Source organism: Molossus molossus, unplaced genomic scaffold, assembly GCF_014108415.1.
Source record: "Molossus molossus isolate mMolMol1 unplaced genomic scaffold, mMolMol1.p scaffold_m16_p_11, whole genome shotgun sequence".
Taxonomy (NCBI): Eukaryota; Metazoa; Chordata; class Mammalia; order Chiroptera; family Molossidae; genus Molossus; species Molossus molossus.
The window spans coordinates 61571865-61598837 of record NW_023425346.1 but is presented as its reverse complement, the minus strand read 5'-3'; the positions used below and the strand labels follow the sequence as shown (position 1 = coordinate 61598837).

General features: G+C 41.2%; 1 protein-coding gene across 1 annotated transcript; it reads right to left on the bottom strand.

Annotated features, from left to right (window-relative positions):
• On the bottom strand, positions 1-25768 carry NEMP2 (nuclear envelope integral membrane protein 2). The gene is made up of 9 exons (XM_036253340.1): positions 25660-25768; positions 15322-15437; positions 10284-10506; positions 10072-10144; positions 8771-8864; positions 7611-7725; positions 5534-5747; positions 1768-1941; positions 1-1024 (listed from the first exon to the last, which is right to left on the bottom strand). The coding sequence occupies exons 1-9, from the start codon at positions 25766-25768 to the stop codon at positions 901-903; spliced, it is 1242 nt and encodes a 413-aa protein (XP_036109233.1). The 3' UTR covers positions 1-900.
• Between the last annotated feature and the right edge of the window lie 1205 nt (positions 25769-26973).

Below are 26973 nucleotides of genomic sequence, written 5' to 3'. Positions count from 1 at the left end.
CATCACAGTTACCAAATAGCTAGTTGGTCATTATTAAAAAATGAAAAAGTCACCAATATTGTGAGACCCAAGGCTGTAAGGAACTCTTACTTCGCCTCTAAAGGTCTCTTCTACCTGAGTCAGAGTAAACATCAAGGCTGAAGCTCCAGTCCCAGTGCTGCCTTTAAATAGCTCTGTGGCCTTGAACAAGTTGTTTAACCTCCCCAAATCTCAATTCCATCATCATCAGCATTTCCTCAACATGTGTGCCAAGGAATACTCATCTCCTGAAAAACTGTTCTGTCGTCAAATTAAGTCGGAAACCACTACACACTTCTCTTAAATTCACAATGTGAATTAGCATTATTAAAGATTCTGAGAAGTCCTGCAGTACTTTTGTTTAACTTTGTATCAATCTTAGTTGACCTCTTAGTTGACCTCTCAGAATCCCTTTACCAACACTTACTAGCATCTGTAGACTATGCGTTTGGAAACACTGGTCCAGCCTATCTCAGGTCTCTGCCAGCACTTACACTGACGACATTTAGGAAGAGCCGTGCAGAGCACTCTGACAGGCTCTGGAGAGTGAGCGGATTTAATGCCCTGGTTTTGAGAAGGCACTTATTCATGCTTATTGGCCCCTTAAAGGTCAACACAATTCCCTTGTTCCTAATGAAAATCTTCATTCAAGGAAAGTGGTAACGGCAGTCATAGAATCCTGGTGGCCACCTACAATACAATAAATAGCAGAACTGGCCAAGAATGAGAAGTTATCTTCAAAACAGTTTAGTTTCCCTTTCCAGTGTGACTTGATTTTTCTCCAAAGCAAATTCTTTTGCCACTGTTCCCTAGGACTTTGAAAGGATCCTTGGCTTTTACATACTTCCTTGTCCAGAATGAAGTCAGTGTGCAGGCGGACTGTCAGGTAGTCCTCGGGGTAAAGAGCTGCTCTTCCAAGAAGGCACCCCCAAGGCCGTACTGTTCTTCATGAAGACTGATTTCTTCGGGCGATAAGTGGCTTCCTCCAAGAACAAAGTCTGCAAACCTATTAAGTGTTTTTTTGTTGTTTTAAATAAAGTTAATATTATCACAGAAAGGCTTATTTGAAAGATAACAGTTCCCTTGCCACATAATCCTCTTTAATTAAATTGGACTTTGTGGCAACAGAGAATGGCATTTACACAGTGGAAGTAAAAACAGGAATGGCTTATGTGATCCTTCTCAAGATACTCAGGGAAAGGTTAGAGAAGCAGGCAGACACAGGCACTGAGTGCTGTCAAATATACCCGCTCCTGTTTTCTAATTCCTCTCTTCTCTCTTATTAGTTTAGATTTACTATTTATTCATTATTTTAGTGTCAAACATTCCCCCTTCAATCTTTAATTTGAGTGCATTGGTGTTTGAATAAAGCCATGAAGAAGGGGAAGCAGTAAGGGAAAAGAGGTTGGGGCAGAGATGTCTGTCTTGGTGAACTTTAAAGATCACTTTCCACACCAGTAGAATGAGAAGCAAGTGACATAGCCCATTCCACCTTTCTCCTTCTCATATGAAAGTTATCTTTGTGGCCTTTCCTATAAAACACATCAGATCAATATTTACTCTGACATTAGCAGTTCTACTGTGCGAGTCAGAGCACTGAGGAGAAAGAAGAACCTCCGACAGCCTTCACATCATCTGTTATGCAGGGAAGTAATCTGCTTCTAGTCTGAAGTATCTGGACCAAACCATCACAGTATTTTCACAATAATTCTCACCCAAGTTGTGGTCCAAGTAGCTGAACAGGCTTACTTTTTAGGAGCTTGGAGTCTGGAGACGGCCAGCCACGATGGGAAGTCAGGTTTGCGGCAGGCTTGGCGCAGTTCCTCCAAAGCGCTGGCTGTTTCAGCATCAGCTTGTTCCCTGTATTCATCTTCAGTAAGATACTTCACTGCCAGCTTTCCTGTAAACCACTTCTTCATTTTCCTAAGATATGCAGCATTTGGTTGCTAGATTCTTAGCCATATCTGATTATTCAATTCAACCCTTAAGATTTTGAAAAAACATTTCTTTGACAGCAACAGTAATGTTTCTTAACTTCCTTTATATCATACTATACTTTTTATTGTCGTTATCGTGAATGAGGTACTTAGAACACGCCGTTTGGGCCTGCTGGTACAGTTCCCCTCTTCTGGACCATCCTAAATAATGTTCTAAGGCATTTGAGGATTAATTTCCAATAGAGATGTTAATCGTGTCTTTCTTCCTTGGTGATTTCTAATCACAAAATCAGACAATTAAAAGTCTGGCTTCTTTATGCTCGGCCTGCTGATTTTCTTGCATTAACAGAAGCAGGCCTCTGAGATGTCCTTTTATGGAGACCTAGTAGACTCACTCACCACTTATCTTCTAGACAGAAAAGCAGGAGGATTTGTGGGATATCGCCTCCACCTAGTGGTAGTGATTCTGACTAATCCTAGTAAGAGGGAGTGAATATTGTACAAGGCTTGTACATGTACAATAATTTATAATAATTCTTGCTTTGCCACATGCTGAAGTGCTCATGACTGGAATTTTTTCCCTACCAGGAAAGTCCTAAAGGGAAGAATCTCCCCAAATCTAAATGAGCATCAGAATTACCAGCAGGTGTTCTGAACATAAATTTTTCTTGAGCATTGGGACCTGAAAAATCTTTTAACTTTTAAATATCACGTGGTGGTGATATGCTGGGTGAGGGAACCACTAATATGATTTCCTTCTTCTTTTCTGAATACCTAGCCTGGTCTCCCTAGAGGAAAAGCCCTTTCCTCTAAGCAGGAGACTGGGGCACAGTCCTAGCTTTGAGGTTCACCCACTCTGTGAACTGGGACAATTTCTTAACAGTTCTGAGCCTCAATTTGCTCATATGAAAAAACTAAAAGCAGTAACATCTACCTCATGAGGTCACTGTACAGATTAAATATTTTGTATAAAGTGTTTAGCACAGTGAGTGGCCCAAAGTAAGTGTTCAATAAGTATGACAAAAAAAAAACAACTAACATATATTATAAAAATATATTCAAACAGTGCTTTGCAAACTAGAAAGCAGTATCATTTTTGTGGCTTATTAACTTACAAATAAATTTCTGTTTTATCCCCTAGTACTTCACGTAATTATTCACTAGCAAAATGAAAAGTTGAAGTTATACTACATTTTGATTATTATATTCACGGTAATAGAATGCACAGCAAGTGCTTAAAAGAATCATTGTGCAGGTGACAGAACACACTCTGCTCTTGGCAGGGAAGTTGAATGTTTAAAAGGAAAGAGGAAGAGCCCTGGCCAGTTTGGCTCAGCAGTTAGAGCGTCAGCCTGTGGTCCAGAGAGACCAGGGTTCGGTTCCCGCTGAGGGCACATACCTCACTTGCGGTTTGTCCCCGGCCCCGGTTAGGGTCGTGCAGGAGGCAGCCACTCGATGTGTCCCTTTCACATCGATGTTTCTCTCTCTCTCTTCCTCTCTCTCTCTCCCACTCTATCTGAACAAAAACAATGGAAAAATGTCCTCCGGTGAGGATAAAAAAATAAGGAAAGAGGAAGAAATTCTATCCTGGGTTCCTCAGGATGCAAATGACCAGAGGCCTAGAAGATGTGCAGTGGTCAGCCTCCTCTTGGTAGAGGGACCTCTGGCAATCCCAGTCACTGTCGGGCTCTGACATGGGGCAGAGAAATCAGCCAGCATCAGTCCCTCCAACCTGGCCCTGCTGCCTTTCAGCCTCGCCAACATCCTCTGCACATGGGACTCTGTCCTGGCACTGGTCTATTTTGGATCTGTGACATCACCACACATGCAGTCACCAGATCCATAAACTACCAGTTACCACAGCCAAGCCTACCTTGTAAGTATTCATTAACTCCCTCTTCTAGGTTTTGGTCTCACTGTCTTACTCCAGGTCCTCATCATCTCTTGCCTGGACCAGTGTGATGTCTCCTGCCCCAGAACCTCCCCCTTACATGCACCCTGTGCCAGAAGACAGATGGGCCACATCCTGCTGCCTGATGGGTGTTCATGGTCTCGGCTTTGGATTTTGCTTATTGAATACTTTTTATTTTCAGATTAGTTGCCAACAAATAAAAATCATAAGAATCACGCTCTAATCCACATTCCTAGCTTTTCTTTTTCTTTTTTAATTTTTTTTTTTTTTTAATCCTTACCCGCAGACATTTTTCCATTTTTTGTTCAGATAGAGTGGGAGGGACAGAGAGGAAGAGAGAGTGAGAAACATCGACATGAAAGGGACACATCGAGTGGCTGCCACCACATGACCAACCAGGGCCGGGGACAAACTGCAACCGAGGTATGCGCCCCTAGCGGGAACCGAACCCGGGTCTCTCTGGACCGCAGGTGATGCTCTAACCACAGAACCAAACCAGCCATAGCCACATTCCTAGCTTTTCTAGAAAACCAGAAGATCTGGAAAAACAGGGCTCATATTCCCACATGGCAAAAATCAAGTCAATGAAGCTGCATTGAAAAATTTCCCATACTTCTCATGATCACCCCACTGCCTTATCCCTGGCTGGGCATCACTCATTCGGTACCTGTCAGGGCCCCAAATATTTAGATACATAGGATCAGTCAGGGAGCACTGACTAAAATACATATTGATTACCTCCTTCCACCATATAAAGGTCAGACTAGATTTATTAGCATGGCCTACGATGCCTCCATAACCTGTCTGATGCCCATCATGCTCGCCTGCCTCATGATGTTACCAAACTGGGCTTTCTCTCTGTCAGGAAAGCCCTTCATACATTTAGTCATTTGGGTATTTTGAGACATTAAGATTAAGCCCAAAAATATCTCTTCCAGAAAATCTTAACTTTATATGCCCTAGTCCCTGGGCAGGTCTATTTTAACACTTCAAATGTATGACAATGTATGCCTCTGCCTCTGTCTCAACAAGTACACCTCAAGGGTAGGGACCATCTACTTAATCTGTGCACCAGACATGAAAACAGGTGTTCAGTCAGACTCAATGAATGAAGAGAGACAAAACAAAGCTGTCACGACAGACGTTCCCTCATCTTTCTGTGCTTTCAAAAGGCTTAAACCTTAACTTAAAACCTAAGGGAAAAAAATGTCCTAAACATAAATAAAACCTTTCAATCATTTATGATTCATTTCTGTTTCCGAACTCATCTTACAAGCAGAACAAATACCCCTAAAGCAGTGTTTGGCCCTAATAAAGAAAATATAAAATGAAAGTATAAATTTTAGGCAACCCAGAGCCCAAGTAATTTTGTTGCTGATTTTAGGAACTTCTAGGTGAGCTGTAATTACCTAATGATGGGTGGTATACCTCTAAAGATTGCAATGGAGATTAGATCAGATGCTTCTATTCTCTATCCTTCCCTCTCTCAGAGGTAAATCTCCAGATGAAATACAGTTAGTTACCTATGAGATTATGATTTGTCCAAAAAAAAATTCCCCCAAACAATAAATAAAACCAGAGCTCAAAATGTCTAATATATATATATATATATATATAAAAAGTCAAATTTATAAAGAAAATAAAAGATACATACCACCTCATATACCTGAATGCTCTCGCCGGGTAGTGCAGACCCCTGGACGAAAGGATGAGCACCATGACTGCATACGTGAACTGAGGCACGGTGGCACCACAGTAGATCAGAAACAGGGAGAGGAGCTGCAGTGTCCACGTCAGAAGACGTATGCTCCTCTCATCAACAAGGGGTCCGTGTTTGTAACAAACAGCAAAGCTATAAAATCCAACTATCAAGACATAGCCTGTAAAAGCAGAAGAATGTAAACTAACATAAATCTGAACTTGAAAATTTATGTGAAAAGCCTCGCAGAGCATTGACTGAGAGCTAAGTGCATACCAGAAACATCTTCATTTTTGTTTTCTTTTTCCAATAAAGTAACATTTAAAAAGGCATTTAAGGCTCGTTAATCCGTCCGCGTGAGATACTAGGCTGACTTGTCATAATTAAGGATGAATAATCATAAATGATTATAATATATATCTATTTTTTAGTCCAGAGTCCTAGAAGGGCAAATGTCATTATGGTTGCTTTGGTCAGGAATAAGCCTCGGCACATGTCACAGCGCGCTACAAACCCTATTTTTAATTTTTACTTTCTAGTCACAAAAAGAAAATGTAATTTTACAGGAGGGATCAGGCTGTCGCCCTCACAATCCAGTGCTCAGTTTCAGCATTAATAATGGAGGGACGATGAGATACTCTACATCTCCCGTGGTGATTCAATGTGAAGTGCACATGGCCTCTTATGCATTCCACCAAAAGCGTTTCATTTGTGTCTTAGCAAGCCTCAAGGTCTAATTTCTAGTTTATAAGAAATACAGGGGAGAGCGAAAAAAAGTTAAATAATACCATAAAGGAATAATCAGAGAAATAAAAAAATTAGAACATTCTATAGGAATAACTAGCTTTGTCTCTTCAGCATATCACTGTGATGAAAAAAGACCTGTTATGGATTAAAAGAGACTTATAGGACAAAACAGATACAAAATGTGATTCTAGACTATATCTTAGTTTATATAAACCAACCATCGAAGATGTTTAGGAAATTTAAACATGGCCTGGGTAAAAATTTTATGTAATTATTAATTATTTTTAGATTTAATACTTAACTACAGAGGAAAATGTTCTTGTTTTTTAGAGATGCTAGGTGAAGTATTTAGGGGAATATACCATAATATCAGTAATTTACTTTAAAAATACTTCAGCATAGAAAAATGAACTAAAAACATGAAATCTCAACATGAAACAAAAATTTATTGCTTTTGACTTGGGTGGATAAACTTACGTGAGAAAATTTGGGGTTAGGGGTTAGAAGAAAACCAATAATTCTCTCACTTTCCATTATTTCACAATTAAAACAATTAGAAAAAGTTGGTGTTTTTGGTAACGCGAAACAAGGAGAACAAGTGGTTTCTTAATGTCTCTGTTTCTGAAAAGTCAAGTTTTTTTTTATCCTCACCAGAGGACATTTTTCCATTTTTTTGTTCAGATAGAGTGATAGGGAGAGAGAGGAAGAGAGAGAGAGAGAGAGAAACATCGATGTGAAAGGGACACATCGAGTGGCCGCCACCCGCACGACCAACCAGGGCCGGGGACAAACTGCAACCGAGGTACATGCCCTTAGTGGGAACCGAACCCGGGTCTCTCTGGACCGCAGGCCGACACTCTCACCGCTGAGCCAAACCGGCCAGGGCAGAAAAGTCAAGTTTTTATTAGTCATTTATATTTAGGATTTCTCAATTTTCATATCAAATACATCAAGAAAAAGATATAAAGAGCCACATTTTAGAGAAATTTTTTCATCACAAGTTAGATGTGGTCAGAGTTCAACCACAATTCAAAAGTATTTGTAGTCAAAAGGGGCAAATAGTATTTTGCTCTTTTGATCACTAGTACAAAAAACTAAGAAGGATGTCATACGGAAAGAGTCTAAAATGAGATCTAATGAACTAAAATCACCAACTATATGAATAAAATATTATTTTTAACAGTGCTTCCTAGTTCAAAATAAACATTTAGATGCCAGAAACATGCCAATAGAAAGCCTCTGTTGTACTTTTCAGTTTTACCAATAACAGAATGTATTTTTTTAAAAATTTACCTACCCAATATATATATTGTGTTTTCATACCACAGCCACTTCAGATTTTCCATCAATTGGCACACCACATAAACTGAAGCAAACCAACAACCAACCATTAAAGCCAAAAAGGTGCTATACTGTGTGTGGAAGAAAATAAACGACACAGTTTTTGGTTCATTGACTCTCATAAAAATAGAACAAATAAATTTTTTGTATTAGACACTTCTACATCAAACTGCATTGAAGTCAATTCAATACTCTAGAGCAGCGGTTCTCAACCTGTGGGTCGCGACCCCTCAGGGGTCGAATGACCCTTTCACAGGGGTCGCCTAAGACCATCAGAAAACACATATTTCTGATGGTGATTCATAACAGTAGCAAAATTACAGTTATGAAGTAGCAACAAAAATAATTTTATGGTTGGGGGTCACCACAACACGAGGAACTGTATTAAAGGGTTGCGGCATTAGGAAGGTTGAGAACCACTGCTCTAGAGTCTGAATAAAGGTGTGGTCCATGAACCAGCAGCTTTGGCATCACCTGGGAGCTGCTGGGATGCAGACTCTCAGGCCCCACAGACTCCTGAGTCAGAATCTACACTTCACCAGGATCCTCAGGTGACTTGCATGTACATTAAAGTTAGAGAAGCACTGTTCTAGAGAATAAATTTATCTCAAAATAATGCTGGAATTGCAAGCTTTAATCAGAGAAACTGCAACGTTATCATCATGAACTAATATTTATTTCTCTTCAACTAAGCACAGGGTATTCTGTTTGGGGGAAATAATAATAATAAAGAAATCCCCTGATGTAGCAATGCTGTTATTCAAAGCTCTGATGGTTCGGCATTGTGAGAGTCCTCAGCTATGCCAAGGTAAGAGAAATTTTCACTTAGCATAGAATCAGTCCCTGTCACTCATAAGAAAAACATATAATCTAGAACATGAAAGAGTCTCAAGAAAAGTATCACCAAGACTTAATATGCAAGCCTACATACAGGAACAAATAAACATGAAATCTTAAAAAAAAAACAAAAAAACATTTTAAAGCTAGTTTATATAATATAAAAATATAGTTTCAATTAGGAATTGTCATAATCAATGTGAATTAATTTGATAAATTTTTCATGTCTATGGAGACCTTGATTTCCATTTTTTATTCATTTGCACATAGTATACCTACCTCAGGAATTAACCTTTTTACCAGCAGCAGGAGAAAGACTAATGTCATTAGAATACCTAGTGCAGTCCCCAAAGAGTAAAAGAAAATAGGGCTTCTGTCAAGACAAGCAGATAAAAAGGCATTTAAATCCCAAGTTACACTATTAGTATGAAAAACATGTTTAACTTGATGACAGTAGCCATAAAGAACACTAAGAAAAACTCAAACTCACCAGCTTTAATTACATCGTATACTTTTTTTTTTTTGGTACATGCCCCTAGCGGGAACCAAACCCAGGACTCTCTGGTCCTCAGGTTGACGCTCCAACCGCTGAGCCAAACCGGCCAAGGCCATCCTATACTCTTAAAAAATGAAATCTCTACCTGATATTTATGGTAAATAGTTTGCCACTAACTCAAAACAGAATTTCTGAGTTATATTCTGTTCAGAATCTGCTTCGACAATAATTATTAAGCACCTAGCATATAGCAGGCACTTGTCTGAGAGCTTTACGTGCATTCTCAACAGCTTGTGAAACAACTTTCCATGTCTACATTTTACAGGGGAGGAAACTAAGGCACCGAGAAGTTGAAGACCTTCCCCAAGTCAGTATCTGCTGACTAGCGGATCAGGCTTGCAGCCCAGCTCCTGAGTCCAAGCTTTACTCTTCAAGATATATAAGCAACATCCAGTTTATAAGGACCATGGATGATATTAAATACTTGATTATGCTATAAGGAAAAGTTAAAAAAAACAATGTTAAGAATAGCAGGCTAAGAAGTAAAATATTATTGGAAAGAGATTCCTTTTTCACTAGTGAAGTTGTAAGAAACAAAATATCAGAATAATGTTTATCAGATATTTGTTAAATTCAACCTTCTGTATCAGAGCCATAAATCTGGAAAGCAGCCTGAATGTAATAGAGCAAGGCATCTGGCATCAGAAAACCTGAGTATAAATCTCAGCCCTGACAGATACTTGTTTTCTCATCTACAAAATGAGAATAATACAGGGCTCACATACTTGTTAAGAGGATCAAATAAATTTAAATCATGTATATTAATAAGTAATATTAATTACATTAATAGTAATATTAATAACAAAATAATGCATGTAAAAGCACTCCAACATTTACATATTATAACTACATAAATAACTATTACTGGTTTTGAAGACTTTTCAAGCACGAGCTTCAGACCTATTGTTTGCAAAACCTAAAGCAAGAACTACCTACAAACTAGTGTGGAGATATTTAGCACAGCATCAGAAATGTCCTATACTTTTTGATTCACAAAGTTAAGAAAGTAAAAATGAGTACTTACTGACTCAAGGTCTTTGCATAAAAGAAGAGGAAAATGCCTGCCACAAATACAAGGAAGAGTTTGAAATCCACAACTGGAATAAAAAAGACACACACAAAACAAAGATTTTGTGTCAATATGGTATTAGTGAATAAAGAGAAAAGTCAATTTACTGAAATGTCACTCCAGAAAAATTGAACTGAGAAAATCCAGAATAATAAAAACAGACTTACTGTTTCGATCCACGTGTATTGTGTAATTTCTGACAGGCTCCACAGAGAAGCACACAGTATCCCCATATGGATTGATGCTTAGGGTTATTTCATGAGACTCATGTGGTGTCCAAAATTTATGCATCACACATTTTATAATAGATAGAATGGTTTCTGGATCCTGGCAATGATGTCTTTCTGAGATATATACAATACTGAGCAGGCCTGAACTGCTAATTTTCACCTATAAAACAAGAATGAACAACTCCATAAATACAAGAAGTCAAAACTTCTTAAAAGTGTATTAAAATCATAAGCAGAGAAGTAAAGAGAGCCCAAGATGGGTTGAGTAAAGAACATGCAGATGTATGTGGTGGTGTTTTGATGCCACAGATGAACCTACACACACTCGAGCACAGACACTTTTGAAAGTGGATGGTTGTTCCCCCAAGTTGTGGTTGATTAAATTCCTTCTTCTAGCAGTTTACTGTGGCCAAGGGACATGCAAACAAAGATGAGATAGAAAGTAATAGGTGGCAAGCTATTTGGTTATAAACATGAGAACAGGATTTGTCTCTCTACCATTTTCTACTATGACTGAGAAGTGCTTCCTTCTGGATCAAGCAGAACATATGTAATTCTGGCTTCTCTCACCACGCCTCCTGAAGGACCAGAACCCAAACCCAGAAACTCCTATTCAAGTCTCACAACAAAGCACTGGCTATGATGCCAAGCAGATGGTGACAACCCAGTTATCACTAAATGACAACTCTGCTACTGCCTCTGTCCATCCCCTTCTATGTCTCCTCTTTGTCCACGATTAGGGCAAGCCTGAAAGGGGAGTGAGAGCCCCAGCTCTGACTCTCGGGCATCAGGTGGTATCATCCACTGCCTACCTACCCCTCCTTTCTCTTGGACTTTAGCTCCTGGCTCTCTGCTGCTTTCTCTCTCCAATACTACTTGCAATCATGTCTCGGGGATTCAGCATACACAGTATACACACCAAACTCCTTCCAATACGCTGGCCTCTTGGTTCCTTGGACTCCTCTCCTCTTATGTTCTAGTCTTCTACCTATCTCAGCTAATCACTCCCAGGGCCACACACTGGGTCTTGTCAGTCCCAAACTGAAGCCCCCAATACAGGTTGCATCTCATGCATCTCACTGGCTGACCACTACCTCCTACCTTTCCAGCATGCCCCTTTTCGCACCCCAACCCCAGCAAGCCTTTGACTCCACCACGGATCAAACATCTTTACCCTGCTCCTCACCCCTTTGATGTACTCAACCCCTTCTTATCCAGCTAAGATGTGTCTTTAGGAATCATTCCCTTACATGTATTCTTGAGTCTTAAATCCCTCTTTTTTTGTCACACCCACCTGCAAAATCCAACCTTCCACCTATTCCATTCTTACATTTGTGCCACTGATTCTGCTGGAGAAACACACAGTGGTCTCACTGCAAACCCATAACTGTGAACCCAAAGTGGGACCTGAAATCTGCAGGCAATCATACCACACATTCCTGTCTAGTCACTCTTCCCAATATTTCACTTCTTCACCAATATCCCAGCACCTCCTCCTATCCCATAACCCCATCTGTCAGCATCTGCAGGCACACGTTCTGCTTCTGGTCTGTGGGGAGGGAATTTCTACCACAGAGATTTACATGCTCCATTCTCAAGGCAAGCCCCCAACTTGTGCATTGGATCTAATCTACCTTTGCCTACTCAAGGACATCCACCCAGTACTTCTTCCCGTTCTACTAGACCATTTCTATCAGCATACAAATAGGCTGATATTTTTCCCATCAAAAAAGCTTTCTATTGACTCCACTCTCCCCCGTAGTCTGCACTTCCTCTCCTCCTATTCTCTTTAGCCAATTTCAATCAGGCTTTCGCTCTCATTAGGCTGTCCTTGGCACGGTCACCAGTGCCCTCCATGTTTCTAAATCAAGTGATCAATTTATTCTCAGTCATCTTATGTGTTCCATCAACAGTATTCAGCACTGCTGATTATTCCCTTTTCCTTGTTGCACTTTTTTTCCCCCAGGGATTCCTGGGCATCTTCTTCATTAGTTGCTCCTTCTAGGTCTCCTCTGCTGGCCCCTTCCTCCTCTGTGACCTCTTCTTAATATAAGACTGACCCAGGCTCAGTCATTGGCCCTCTTCTCTTCTCCATATAAATTCACTCCTTAGTCTCATGGCTTTAATCACCATCTATAAATATGCATCACTGCTCACTTTTGCAAAAAGAAACAGAGGAAAGATATACCAGAAACTAATAAAACCACCTACATGGGTTTGGTAGGAATGTGTAGAGGAATATGAGGGGTAGTAACACTTCTCTAAAAATACCTTTGTGTACAGTTTTTTTCAGCCATGTTACTATTGTACATACTACTACTACTACTACTACTACTACTACTACTAAAATCAACCCTGAAATGGAAACAAATAAAAAAAATTATATTTCAAATGAATAGTATGACCATATTGAAGGGGGATGGGTGGGAGTAAATTAACCCAAGTAACTTCTGAGCACAGTATTTACACTATATACCTACAAATTAAAGATAAAACACACTGTAAAAAATATTAAACTCCTGTTACTAGGTTTGTTTTACACAATGGTGTGGCTTAGCAAACATGAAGTTACTTTCAGTGTATTCTAGAATTAGGCAAATAAATCAATATATTGAGGATAATGGGAACCAGGTTTCTCAGAGAAGGAAGTTACAAATATGGAAAGGAGGGAGATTAGAATTAACCCAGTGGCACTGGAGATATCAGAATTCATGGCTTTCAATATAGGTAGAAATAAATACATGAGCAGGTGAATGGGGATGTGTGTGTGTGTAAACACATTATGATAACAACATGGCAACAGTTAAACACAATTAACGCTGAATGCTCCTTGGAAAAATGTATGATTCCAGAGCTGGGTCTAAGAAATTATAAGATAAGCCTGGAACATCTTGTTTGCCAGAAGGTAAAGAAGTGCTCAAATGATCGGCATAAATTAAAAGGCCACAGGAGCTAGTTTAGAGGGGCTCCTACTAACCAAATCTAGGGCAACTGGAATATCAAAATAAACATAAAGAAAAAACCCAAAGTACTGGAATGTAGTCCAGTGAATGAACTGGCAATTCATGAGATTATGTGGATATAAATAAATTGCAGACAAAAATTACTCTTTATAGAAGAATGCCAATGAATATAGAAGGACTAATGGAATTAGAAAATCACCCTTTGTCAAACATGGTAACTGATTCAGGCAAGCATCATCAATGAATGATAAAACTAGGTGGTGAGAGTTTGATGAGGAATAGGATCTCTACAGAGTCTCAAATTATCTGCTAAAAATATTCCTCCTTACAGAGGTGAAAATAGTCATTTTACAGCTGTAAAACTCTTAAGTTGACAGATACTACCTTAACCAAGTGATCAAAGAGGGTGTAAATGATCAGTAATGGTACAAATCAACATTGTATGCTTATTGATATATCCTAGCTATTCTGGAAACCTAGAACATTCCTTGCCCAAATACTTTCTTGGGTAACTCACTCACTTCATTGAAATCTTACTCAAATGTCACCTCCTACTCTGACTACTTTTTAAAATACTGCAACTTGTGCCTAGCCGGTGTGGCTCAGTGGATTGAGTACTGTCCCGTGGACGGAGAGGTCCCGGTTTGATTCCTAGTCAGGGCACATCCCCAAGTTACAGGCTTGATTACCAGTAGGGGGTGAACAGGAGGTACCCAAATGATGTTTCTCTCTCACATAGGTGTTTCTATTTCTCTCTCCCTTCCTCTCTCTCTAAAAAAATAAATAAATGCATATTTTAAAAAATTAAATAAATACTGTAACTTGCCCCCCATCTCCCTCATTCCATTTATCTTACTCTTCATTTTCTTATTTCATAGCACTTAACTATTTGTTTTAAATCCTCACCAGAGGATATTTTCCCATGGATTTTTAGAGAGTGGAAGGGAGGGAGGATGGGGGTAGGGGAAGAGAGAGAAACATCGATGTGAGAGACACACAGCAATTGGTTGCCTCCCACACGACCCCAACCAGGCTGGAAATCAAACCTGAAACTCAGGTATGTGCCCTTGACCAGAATCAAACCCAAGACCCATCTGTCCATGGGCCAACGTTCTAACCACTGAGCCAAACTGGCCAGGGCAGAACTTAACTAGTTTTATAATTTTCTTCTCTTTAACTTTTATGGCTTACCCCACCCTACCCCCACCACCAAGAGTGTACACATTACAGGAACAGGGATCTGTTTTGTTTACTGATGTATTCTAACAACCTAGAATAATTCTTGGCACTTAGTAGGTGCTCAATAAATATTTGTTAAATGTTGAATGAGGTAAAGTACAGTGATACCTCGGTTCTTGAACATAATTCGTTCCAGGAGGACGGTCGAGAACCGAATTGTTCGAGAACCGAAGCAATGAAACCCAATAGGAAAGCGTGACTCCACAAAGCGTGACTCTCTCTCTGCACTCACACTGATGACGCAAGCAAGGCGCGCTGGGCCGAATGAACGCCATTCGACTCATCTCGGAAGTTCGAGTTCCAAATATTTGTTTGGATTCCGAGACAAAAGTTTCTCGAATATCCATTTCGTCGAAAATCGAGGCATTCGAGAACCGAGGTATCACTGTACTAGGCTCTCCAGAGTAACTACTATATCTTGGCCATACCTGGGATCAGAGGTAACTTCAGAATTTCTATATAGAGAGGCTTGGGATTGCAATTACTTTGGAAAATAAGCAAGAGGTGTTGTCTTGAGCTACGTCTAAACAGCAAGTACACCGCACTCACTTAGATAGTATATTTATCTGGGGTGTTTTGGAGAAGGGCTGGAGAAGAGAATAGAGAATTAATGTCCCCACCCACACACCCCTCCTCTTTGAACTGTGTATGATTCCGCAGTCAGCTTTCATACTGATACACAGCTCTAAGTCATACAAATGCTGCTTTCTACTCTTGAAACAGTACATTTTAATTCCCTGTTCCTATGACATGATTTGAAAGTATGCTCTTACCTGCATAGTTGACCATATGTATTTCCACTCAATTTGGGAATTTTGATAGTAGCAGTAACAGCCTGACCCAGAAGCTTTAATTAAATCCATTTCCTTCAAAGCTCTGCACCTTTGAGCTGAGAAATATAAAAGAAAATACATTTCCTAAATATTTAATTGCCCAGAATCTTATATTTTTTTCTTTTTTATTCACAGGGATAATAGTAGCTGTTTTTATATTCTATGACCAAAAAAATTCTTCTACATGGTAATTATAGTGTTTCAGTCTTTCCAACCTAGCAGGAGAAGGACCAAAAATTACAGTCCAGTGTCAATACTTTTACGACATTTGGAGGACACTATAAAAGCACAAAGACTAGGCATTTCTCCAATCCTGAAGCAGAGGGAAGAACTGAGGACAGCTTCCCAGAAAAGAGGAAATGTGAGTGAAGCACTGAAGAATTAAGCTGGAGGCAAGGAAACAAACTCAGGGGGTGGGGGTGGCAAGTATGTATAAAACAATGGAGATGAGGGAAATCAGAGGTGGTCCAGCCATTCTCAAGGATGGAATGTAGGGAACACGGGGGGACATTTCGACACCTGCAGCTACAGAGGTAAGCAGTGGCTGCTACTACACTAAGGAATGAGGACTTCACGCTGACAGGAGAGCACTGAAAGATTTTAGGTAAGTATCAAAGTCTCAGCAGGAAACTGTTGACACTCAAAAGATTTAACTGAAAAGAGTTCAATGAAACTGTGGTCAGGATTAAGGTATTGACAATAAGGCATAAACCTCAGCAGGAAGACTTCAACAGCCCTAAGCCTGAAATGGCAAAGGGAGGACCAGATGTTACTAGAGCTACTGCAGGGGTGGGGGCAGTAGTCGCATAGTCCAGTGGAATGTAATCACTGTCAGAACTTTAGTGGGGTGAGGCTATGAGGACCTCAGCCTCTGTCTCCTGCCCTCCCAACAGTGTTTTCCTACTGGCCAAACCCAACGGGAAGCCAAAGAGCCAAGAAGCTGAGGTGATGTAATCCATACAGGTCAGCTTCCAGGCACTGAGCAGGGGCGGGAAGGACAGAGAATGGATCTGCAGGAACAAAGAGAGAATAACAGTTCAATAAGTAGGTGACAGGAACACAGTCATGTCTTAGAAAGAGCATTCTATAAGCAATATGAAATGTTAGAGGGGAAGAAGACTGAAAGCAGAAGAGCTACTAAGGAGGCTATCTCAGCAAGAAATGAACTAAGTAGCAGGTAGAAAGAACAGATTAAAAAGCACTTAGGAAGTGGAATCAACAGACTTAGAGATTAAGACGATGATGTGAAGTTCTGATGAATAGAGAGATGGGGAGGCCCTTCACCTAGATAAGGAACACTGGATGAAACTTGTGCAGGGAATGGGGGGGGTGACTTCAATTTTGGACACAGTGAGTTTTGGTTGGTGGGACCAAGTGAAGATAGATAGGTCTGTAGCACAGGAGAAATTTGACTAGAGACAGATGTAGATACATACACATGTGTGTATATAAATATATGTGTGTTATATGTAATCTATACTATAATATATAATATGTAATACACAACACAATATAATGTGCAGAGAGTGAAAGAGAGAGACAGGTGCTGTATTAGAGCAGGTAAATGTAGTAAATGCCACAAGAAAATTATAAAGTAATGGGGTTTGTCTGCTACTGTACTTGAACTTTAAATGAAGTGAGGTAAAAGTCATAAATTCTTCTAGATCCAGGATAGGGTGTCACCACTACATCTGTCAACAGGAAACAGCAACAGGGAATGATTATGGGTACACAGATAGATGGGACTGACACCCCTCCCCGTTCCTCTAAAGAAAGTGTCAGCCATTTTTCCAGAAGAACCTCAAATGAAGCTAGCACAACCTGTTACACCAAAGTTGGGGAAGAATTGGGTAACCAGTAATAACTAGTCAACAATTACATCCATTTGGGGAATAATATTGAATAAACCTACATAGGTCCCGGTTCTAGAATGAGAAGGAAGCTTTAGAGGCTATAAAATACTGAATACTAACAATTAAAAATGCATTCCCCCATGGTCTGTTTGTACACAAGAGCCAAAAGGAGAATGCAGACCCAGTGGTACCAACACACACAGCAACTAGTGCTGAGGTGCATTCTTGGGATTATCTGAGATGCAAATGTTCCTGAGCAAGGGCTGCAAAGGGAGAGGGCACTCCAGGGATATCAGAGGCCTGCTGTATAGAAGACAAATGTCAAAGGCAGTATAGAACCTGGAAGAGCTCGAGCAACTGTGATGAGAACACATTAAAACACATTAAAACACATTAAAAGTCCTCAGCCAGTGAGCAGCAGAAGCGGGATTGGGAGGAGGGCTCTGGACTCGCCTTCCGATATCTCACATTCTGCCGCTGCACAGCTTCCTGTAGGGTCCTTGAGGAGGAAAAGGGCTGAATCAGCATCTCGAATTGAGAACTTAATTCTGGGAATCCCCAATAAGAGAGGAATTTCTACCTACTGTTGGAAAGGGAAGAGCATGAGGCCTAACGTCCACAGACCCCCAGCAGCCCCAGATCATTATAAGAATGTCAACTTCCAACCAGTTTTTCTTCAGAGTTACTTCTATTACCACACATGTGCTCAATGATAGGGGCTTTTCTTGGGGCCTCCAAGGTCTCTCCTGCTAACCCCTCTCCTAGAGGGCTCGAGAGCTGAATCACTTCCCATAAGAACAGTGAACTACTCTCTTGTTAGTGGTTTAAGGGAATATTCTCTTTGGGGCCTGAGCTTTGCAAACAAATGCTATCTTCAAATTGAGGTTGTTGTTGTTTTTTTCCACTTGGTCCTAAGACTGTCTCCTAAAACATTTGCTATTTGTAACTCTTAAGAGCAAGATGATGCAATTTAAGTATATTGCAATAGTTTGAATTCAGGAGTAAATGCTTCTCTGTTGTCTAAGCCACAGTCCTCCTGCACTTGGAATACCGTAAGGGCTTTCTAGCTGGTCTCCCTGCTTCCAGAAATGCCCCTACGATTTCCCCCCACAACCTATTCTCTAATTAGCACACAGATCTTTCAAATATGTCAATCAGAGCACATGACTGACCTACTTAAAACCCTCCACTGACTTCTCAAGGAACCCAGAATAAAATCCACCCTCCCTTCCAAGGACCTGGGTCCTCTGACCTTCTCTCTTCCACTTACCCTCCGCTTGGCTGCTCCAGTCACATCAACCCTCCTATCCTCAAGATGCCTCAAATTTTCTACTAGCTGTTTCCTTGTATATGGTACATCAGTGTATTCTGTGCAAGGGCACTCCCAGCTAAAAGTTGCTCTGATTTTCACCTCAGTCTTCAACCAGATTAAGAAAAGTAGAATGAAGGTAGGTTGCCTGGCTATTGATACCACTAGAAACAACTAAAAAGCATGTAGCAAACAGTGTCTCCCCAGGAAATCTCCAGAGTAGCGTCTGGCTTTTTTTTTTATCCTCACCTGAGGTCATTTTTCCTTTTTTTGTTCAGATAGAGTGGGAGGGAAAGAAAGGAAGAGAGAGAGAGAGAGAGAAACATTGACGTGAGAGGTACACATCGAGTGGCTGCCACCCGCATGACCCAACCAGGGCTGGGGACAAACTGCAACCGAGATAAGCACCCCCAGCGGGAACCGAACCGGGGTCTCTCTGGACTGCAGGTCGACACTCCAACCACTGAGCCAAACCGGCCAGGGCGCATCTGGCTTTTGAGATGCAGTTGATGTCAAATTTATACAATACATGAGACATTACAGACAACGTGTCAACATTTCATGGTGTCCTCTGGCTGCCCTCATTGTTATCACTTCTGTCCTAAGGTGAATATACTTCAATCAACCCACGCCAAGAATTCCTAAGGATCTAAGAAATTAGAAACTCTCAGCCACAAGAAGCCACAAGCCTAGCTCCAAGTGAGTTCATATGAACCTTAAGACACAGGCTAATTGGATGCAGCATAAGACAGTGACTTGTGACAGTCAAGATTGTTATCGTAGATGGCCTACTGTCTTCCTAGAGAGACCAGATCTTTTTATCTTAGGTCAGCAATTTTCAACCAGTGTGCCACAAGAATTTTTAAAATATGCAATACCTGACTATTTAGTCAGGGGCACTGACTTCTTTTCCTTTAGACTGTCAAATAAAAAAAAAAAATTTTAAAAAGACAATAGCCAACACAACAACTGCTATCTGGTGTGAATGAATCAAAATTATAATTTTTTTTGGTCAGATAGGCAAAAAACATATTTTTGGTATGCCAGATAATATTAGTCATTACTGTATGTGTGCCATGAGATTGTTTATAAAGGTTGTGTCTTTCCTAGGCCTCTCCTCCCTTCAGGGATCTTCTAGAAACATTGCATTGTTCAGTTTCTATTTCCTCTACCTCCACCTCAAGGTGGGAAATAGAAAATGCAGCCAGCTTCACAACTTATCTGAACTCGATCACTTGTTCAAGCCCCGACACTGAAGGCTGTGGACCTGCCTGCCTGTTTACAGGTGTCATGTATTCGGGGCCTCAGTCTAAGCAGGTTCATTCCCCTAGGACAGGACTTGCTGGTCCACAACAATATGAACAAAATCCCCTTACAGTGCAATCCAGAAAACAAAGAGGAGTTTCTAGGAATTCATCAAAATGCAACAGTAATAATTCATTTGATCAGGAGAGAACAACTACTGCCAAGGGAGCACTACTGCTTCCATTTGGGGCTGAAATGTGTCTCCATCCTGGAGGGTACCCCATAACTTAGGTATTTACCTCCTCAAACCTGAGTCAGATCAAGAGAAAGATCTGGAGATATAGAATATCCCAACTCTGGCTCACCTCCCAAGCACTTAGGAGTATCTGGGGACCAACCATGAATGCCATTCTTACTACGACTACCCCAGCAAAGCTACATCTCTAAGCCACGAAATGAGAATTGCCTTCCTTAACTTCCCACAGTCCTTGGCAGGCTCTCTTATCCTTTTAATAAACCTAAATTCTAGAGAACAGTGTATTTCTGGAAGAGTTGTGCCCCAACTGCTAAGACAAAGCACAATTATTTACATTACCAAAGAATTTCAGTCAGGATTACCTTAGCCAATGAGATCCCTTAGTTCATTTTAAATACCACTCAATTTATAAATATTGAATTAATCTAAGACTGCATATCATATATAAAAAGCAACAACTGCATATCACCTGCCTTAACTAATAAATTTAAAATCACTCCTTTGAGGAAGTGAAACTGTCATTATTCGCAGATGACATGATACTATACGTAGAAAACCCCAAAGACTCCATCAAAATTTTACTAGACTTAATAAATGAATTTGGCAAAGTAGCAGGATACAAAATTAACGTCAAGAAATTGACGGCATTCTTCTACACCAATGATGAACTCACAGAAAGAGAAACTAAAAAAAGATCCCATTTACCATTGCAGCAAAAAAATTAAGATACCTAGGAATAAACTTAACCAAAGAAGTAAAGGACCTATTCACAGAAAACTACATGTCATTGAAAAAAGAAATAGAGGAAGATATAAAAAAGTGGGAGCACATACCCTGTTCATGAATTGGAAGAATTAACATCATTAAAATGTCCATACTACTCAAAGCAATCTATAGATTCAATACAATCCCCATCAAAATACCAACGACATACTTCACAGAACTAGAACAAATACTTCAAAAGTTCATATGGAACCAAAAAAACCTGAATAGCCAGAGCAATCTTGAAAAAGAAGAACAAAGTTGGAGGGATCACATTACCAGATTTCAGGTTATACTACAAAGCCCCTGTAATCAAAACAGCCTGGTACTGGCACATAGATCAATGGAACAGAATAGAGAACCCAGAAATGGACCTAAGACAATATGCTCAATTAATATTTGACAAAGGTGGCAAGAGCATACAGTGGAGTAAAGACAGCCTCTTTAATATATGGTGTTGGGAAAACTGGACAGCTACATGCAAAAAAATGAAACTAGACCATCAATTTACACCATACACAAGAATCAACTCAAAATGGATAAAAGGCTTAAATGTGACTCATGAATCCATAAAAATCCTAGAAGAAAATGTAGGCAACAAAATTTCAGACATCGTATGCAGCAGAATTTTCACTGATACATCACCTAAGGCAACAGAAACAAAGAAGAAAATGAACACATGGGACTACATCAAACTCAAAAGCTTCTGCACAGCAAAAGAAACAACCACCAAAATGGAAAGGCAACCCACTTTATGGGAGAGCATAATTGCCAACAATATACCAGATAAGGGGTTAATTTCCAATATATACAGAGTGCTCATACAACTCAACAAAAGGAAGACAAAGAACCCAATTAAAAAATGGGCAGAGGAACTAAATAGACACCTCTCCACACAGGACATACAAATGGCTAAGAGACATACGAAGAAATGCTCAGCATCACTAATCATCTGAGAGATGCAAATTAAGACAACAATGAGGTATCACCTCAAACCTGTCAGAATGGCCACCATCAACATATCATCAAACAACAAGTGTTGGTGGGGGTGTGGAGAAAAGGGGACTCTAGTACACTGCTGGTGGGAATGCAGACTGGTGCAGCCACTATGGAAAACACTATGGTGTTACCTCAAAAAATTAAAAATTGAACTACCATTTGACCCAGTGATCCCACTTCTAGGAATATACCCTAAGAAGCCTGAAACACCAATCAGAAAGAATATATGTATCCCCATGTTCGTAGCAGCACTATTTACAATAGCTAAGATCTGGAAACAGGCCAAGTGTCCATCAGTAGACGAATGGATAAAAAAGCAGTGGTACATATACACAATGGAGTACTACGCAGCTGTAAGAAAGAAAGATCTCTTATCGTTTAAGACGACATGGAGGGACCTTGAAAGTATTATCGTAAGCGAAACAAGCCAAACAGAGAAAGACAAGTATCATATGATCTCACTTATTTGTGAAATATAATGAACGTAACAGTCTGAGAAATGAGGTAGTCCCAGAGACATGGAAGTGGGGTACAGACTGACAATCCCCAGAAGAGGGGTTGGGGGGAAAGATAAACCACAGAACTTATATGCATGAACAATGGACATGGACAACAAGGCTGGGGACAGGGTGGGGAGGGAGGGGATGGGGGAATCAGTGGGGGTAAGAGGAGAAACATCTGTAACAAAAATAAATAAATTAATTAAAAATAAATAAAATCACTCTTTTGTAGTTCTTTGGCCATTTATGAGTTTTCCTAAATGTATAAGGATATATTTAAGTTGGAGTTTAGTCAAACGTAAGGTAAAACTATTCAGTCAAACTTCAGTAAAGGGCAGGTGGTACTAAACCTACTTATAGAATATGCTAAAAATAAAAAGCACATACATGCCTCAAATCTTAGCAGATCTTAACCTCCAACATAAAAATATTTTGGCAATGTTCTTTCTGAAAATTTAACATTACATGGCCCTCATATATGAGAAGAAAATATCTTCAGGTGAAACTATAACAGAATAATTAAATCACTCATTATACTGTCATTTTCTCCATTTAGCCTGTTAACTGCTCCTCTTTTGAGACAAAGAAGGGGAGGCAAAAGAATAGGAAAAACAAAAAACAAAAACCCAACAAACCTTAACTCTTGAAAGTTCCAATGGAAAAAGTTTTTTTTGTGTATTATATTGTAAATTCATTGTCAAAGGAGTTAGCATTCAGGAGCAAAGTTACAAAAGTAACATCTCTATTCTAATTCTAGTTCGTTTTTTTAACATGACTTGAATATAAATCTTGATTTTTTTTTTCTCTCCAAAACATTCATAGAAAATAAAACAGCCCAGCCAGTGTGGCTCAGTGGTTGAGCATAGACCCATGCACAAAGTTGCCAGTTCGATTCCCAGTCAGGGCATATGCCCAGGTTGTGGGCCTGATGCCCAGTGAGGGGCATGTAGGAGGTGGCCAATCAATGTTCCCTCTCATCGATGTTTCTATCTCTCTCTCCCTCTCCTTTCCTCTCTCTAAAAATCAATGAAAAAAGAAAATGAAACTGAAATTAGCATATGCTAGTATATATTCAAGTATGATTTAAGTATTGATTTTTCTTCTACCACAGATGAATCTGAATATTCTAGTTTCAAATGGCCTACTGCTATAGTTCAAGCCTAGGAATTCAATGTAGTGGCCTGACTTTATCACAGGACAATACACAGTTTCTAGGAACCTCACTCACTGGTTGCAAACCACTGGTGACTCTTGGCTTGAAATTTCTCTTCCTCTCAGACAGATCTGCCCTTTCTGTGTCAACTGCCTCTGACTTTACTTCAGATAGGGTAACAGAAAGCTGGCCTCAGTCTAGTTTTCTCTACTCCAAGACAGGGTGTGTATGTGTGTGTGTTTGAGATAGAAATTTAGAACAGGAAGTAGCAATCTAATTCAAGCTTCTCACATTATAGACAGGCCCTATTTTATGAAAGGGAGTACCAGCTGTTTGATCTCAGTGTTCCTCATTAAAACTAATAGTTTTAGAGCAGCAATGATTCTTCGATTTAGTGTAATTCAGAGGTTTCAGCACAGTGTCATTGGCACACCACAGGATCCACAATGCTTTACAGTCCGTGTTGTAAAGTCTATCTGGAATGGTAAATCACCATAAGGCTCATAAATTGCCTTGTTTTTTTTAGCTGTGGGCTAGAATTTTATCAACTCAGTGGGCACACAGCATGTCTCAGAACAGAAGCTCTGATAGGCATTTAGGTATGCCTTTAAGAAAACAGAAAAGAGAATTGTTGCTACTAAATCTGGTAACACAAAAATCTGAAAATCATTAGATTCATTGAAGCAAATAAAAAAGGTGAGGAAAATATTAGAAACCATTCAGCAATAGAACATCTTCATTTTGCTGATGAGAAAAATTATAGTACGTAGATCATGTGCCTGGCCCAAGATAATTCTACAAGTGGGTGACTGAAGGTAATGACTGAACTCTGAAACTCAAGGTTCTGAGTGTTGGTCCAGGGCTACTTATATTCTGGCTGTAGCCATGCTCAGAAACCCTCCTTCTTGGCAGTAGTGATTTAGTTTTTATCAGTATGTTCTGGTCACATTTCTTCATTTTCTGTAGAATAGGTTTATAAATGCTACTTACCCCTTATAGGATTATTGTGGGTATTAAGTAAGATAATGCAGTTAAGCCCTGGCTGGTTTTGCTCAGTGGTTAGAGCATCAGCCTGAGGTCCAGAGAGACCCAGGTTCAGTTCCCGCTAGGGGCAACGTGCCTTGGTTGCAGTTAGTCCCCGGCTCTGGTTGTTCCTGAGGGTGGTAGTCACTCGATGTGTACCTTTCACGTCAATGTTTCTCTCCCTCCCTCCCACTCTATCTGAACAAAAAATTGAAAAGAATGTCCTCGAGTGAGGATAAAAAAAAAAAGGTAATGCAGTTAAAACACGTTAGCACTGCCTAACACATAAACACTCAACAAATGTCTGTTCGATGTAAATTGGTGTAAAACAGTTCCCCAAGGTGTTTTCCCTGAGTTGGCAGCTGTGACAGAATCTGATCATTGCCTCCATCCTTAGACAAAGAACCCTGTTTTCCTGTGGTACAGGGGTGCCCAGCTAAAAGACCACACTTGGTTGCCCCCTCACAACCAGAGGTGGCCAATGTGATGAAGAGAAATTGGTAGGCAGTGATTCCAGGACATCTTTTAAAGAATTTTATGGGAGAAAAATGAAATAGAAATGCTAAGCTCATAGCAAATCAGTAGCAGTTTTGGAGCTAGAACTCCGGACTTCCACTTCTGTGCCTGGATCTTGAGAGCACTGCACGGATAACCCATAACAACCCTATGAGCAGCTACCATTTCTTGTTTCCTATGTACCAGGCATTGCGCACATGTTAAACATCACAAATATCCTAGAGGTATTAGTGTCTGAGTTTTACATGTGACCGGTAACGTGACTCGCTGAAGGGCACTGAGCTAGCTAGTCAAGGGCAGGGGAACCTAGGTCAGATTTTAAAGCCGAAGCTAGACAAAGAATAAGGTTTTCAACCTACACGGATGTTCTCTACAAAGCCCTGTGCTGCAAGCAGGGGGACGAGGGTCAGCGGTGTAACCTGGGACTAATCACCTCTGAGCTTAGGTTGCTGCTTCTGTACAGGAGAGAATGCTTCTAGTCCTAAAAGCATGAAACGTCCAAGTCCCAGCCGAGACCAGGAAAGCCCAAGCACGCGGGAAGGGAGGCTGGGTCTGCGCGGGGCAGGGAAGCGCCCTCCCGCTCCCGCAGCCTCGCCGCCGGGGTGGGGGCGCCCGCGCGGACCAGGCAGGCTGGGGGTCCGGGAGCCGGCGCCCGCGGTTACCTGACAACGGCGCCACCACCGCCTCCTCCCTGTGCACCGCGCCTACGGCCAGTGTGGCCGAGGGCAGCAGCCAGAGCAGCGGCCACCACGGCCCCGGGGGCGGCCGCATTCCGCCAGATCAGCTCCGCGCCCGCCCAGTGCAGCGAGACCCCTTGGGGTCCTGTTCTGCCGCCCGTAGCGGAAATGGCGCGGGGTACAGAGGGAAGAGGGGCGGCGGGGGAGGGGCGGGGGAGGCCTCGCGCGGGAAAAGCGGAGGTCCCGCCTCCCGGGCCGAGGAGGGCTCGCCTGAAGCTCCCGCCTCCGCCGCGCCCGCGCCCGCGGGGCACGTAGCGGCGGGGCCTGGGCGGCCCTGGAAGGTCTCTGGGTCCCTCCGGGCCTCCGGCTTCCGGGCTACAGCCTCCCCTGGAGGCACTCGGGCCTCGCCCCACCAATCTCTGCGCTGGGGAGGCTGCGGGAGGAGGGACCGCGCCCCTGTGAATTTTGCTTAAAATTTGCCTGACCTGTGACTCGGTTTTCCGGCTCAGTGCTGAGCTCCCACCAGGGACAGCCCTTCCGCAACTTCCCTTCTTATAAGTAAAAGTCAGTTTCTTTATTTTCCCTTTTTGTAACACGCAATAACAAGTTGGCAATTTGTTTGCAAAAATAACATTGACTTGTGTGTCTGAGTTTAAAAACACACCACGATTGGGTATAAAGAAGCTGGAAAATATCCCCTCACCAATATAACAAAGTCCGCCCTCGTTTACCGCGGTTGATCAGTTCCAGACTCTACCCTGGGAAACGAATTGCCGCCAGGTAGGATTCTACATAGGCAGTGGTCCCTGCCACTTCGCTTCTTTCAGGGCTTCACTCTATCGGTTTTTGAAAATATAGTATAGTATTTGTTTTTGGGTTTTTTTAATCCTCACCTGAGGACATTTTTCCATTTTTTGTTCAGATAGAGTGGGAGGGAGAGAGAGAGAGAAACATTGATGTGAAAGGGACACATTGAGTGGCTGCCAGGGGCCGACCAACCAGGGCCGGGGACAAACTGCAACTGAAGTGCATGCCCTTAGTGGGAACCGAACCCGGGTCTCTCCCACCACAGGCCGACGCTCTAACTGCTGAGCCAAACCGGCCAGGGCTATAGTATAGTATTTGAAAATACTATACGGTTGTGCGGGTGGCAGCCACTCGATGTGTTCCTTTCACATCGGTGTTTCTCTCTCTCTCTCTCTCTGTTCCTCTCTCTCCCTCCCACTCTACCTGAACAAAAAATGGGAAAATGTCCTCGAGTGAGGATAAAAATTAAAAAAAAGAAAATATAGTATAGTA

Coding starts and splice junctions, on each gene's coding strand:
- NEMP2 (XM_036253340.1), bottom strand. CDS start 25,768: ATGCGGCCGCCCCCGGGGCCGTGGTGGCCGCTGCTCTGGCTGCTGCCC. Junction 10,145..10,283: donor AATACACGTGGATCGAAACA/GTAAGTCTGTTT, acceptor TTTTTATTCCAG/TTGTGGATTTCAAACTCTTC. Junction 1,025..1,767: donor AGACTCCAAGCTCCTAAAAA/GTAAGCCTGTTC, acceptor AACACTTAATAG/GTTTGCAGACTTTGTTCTTG.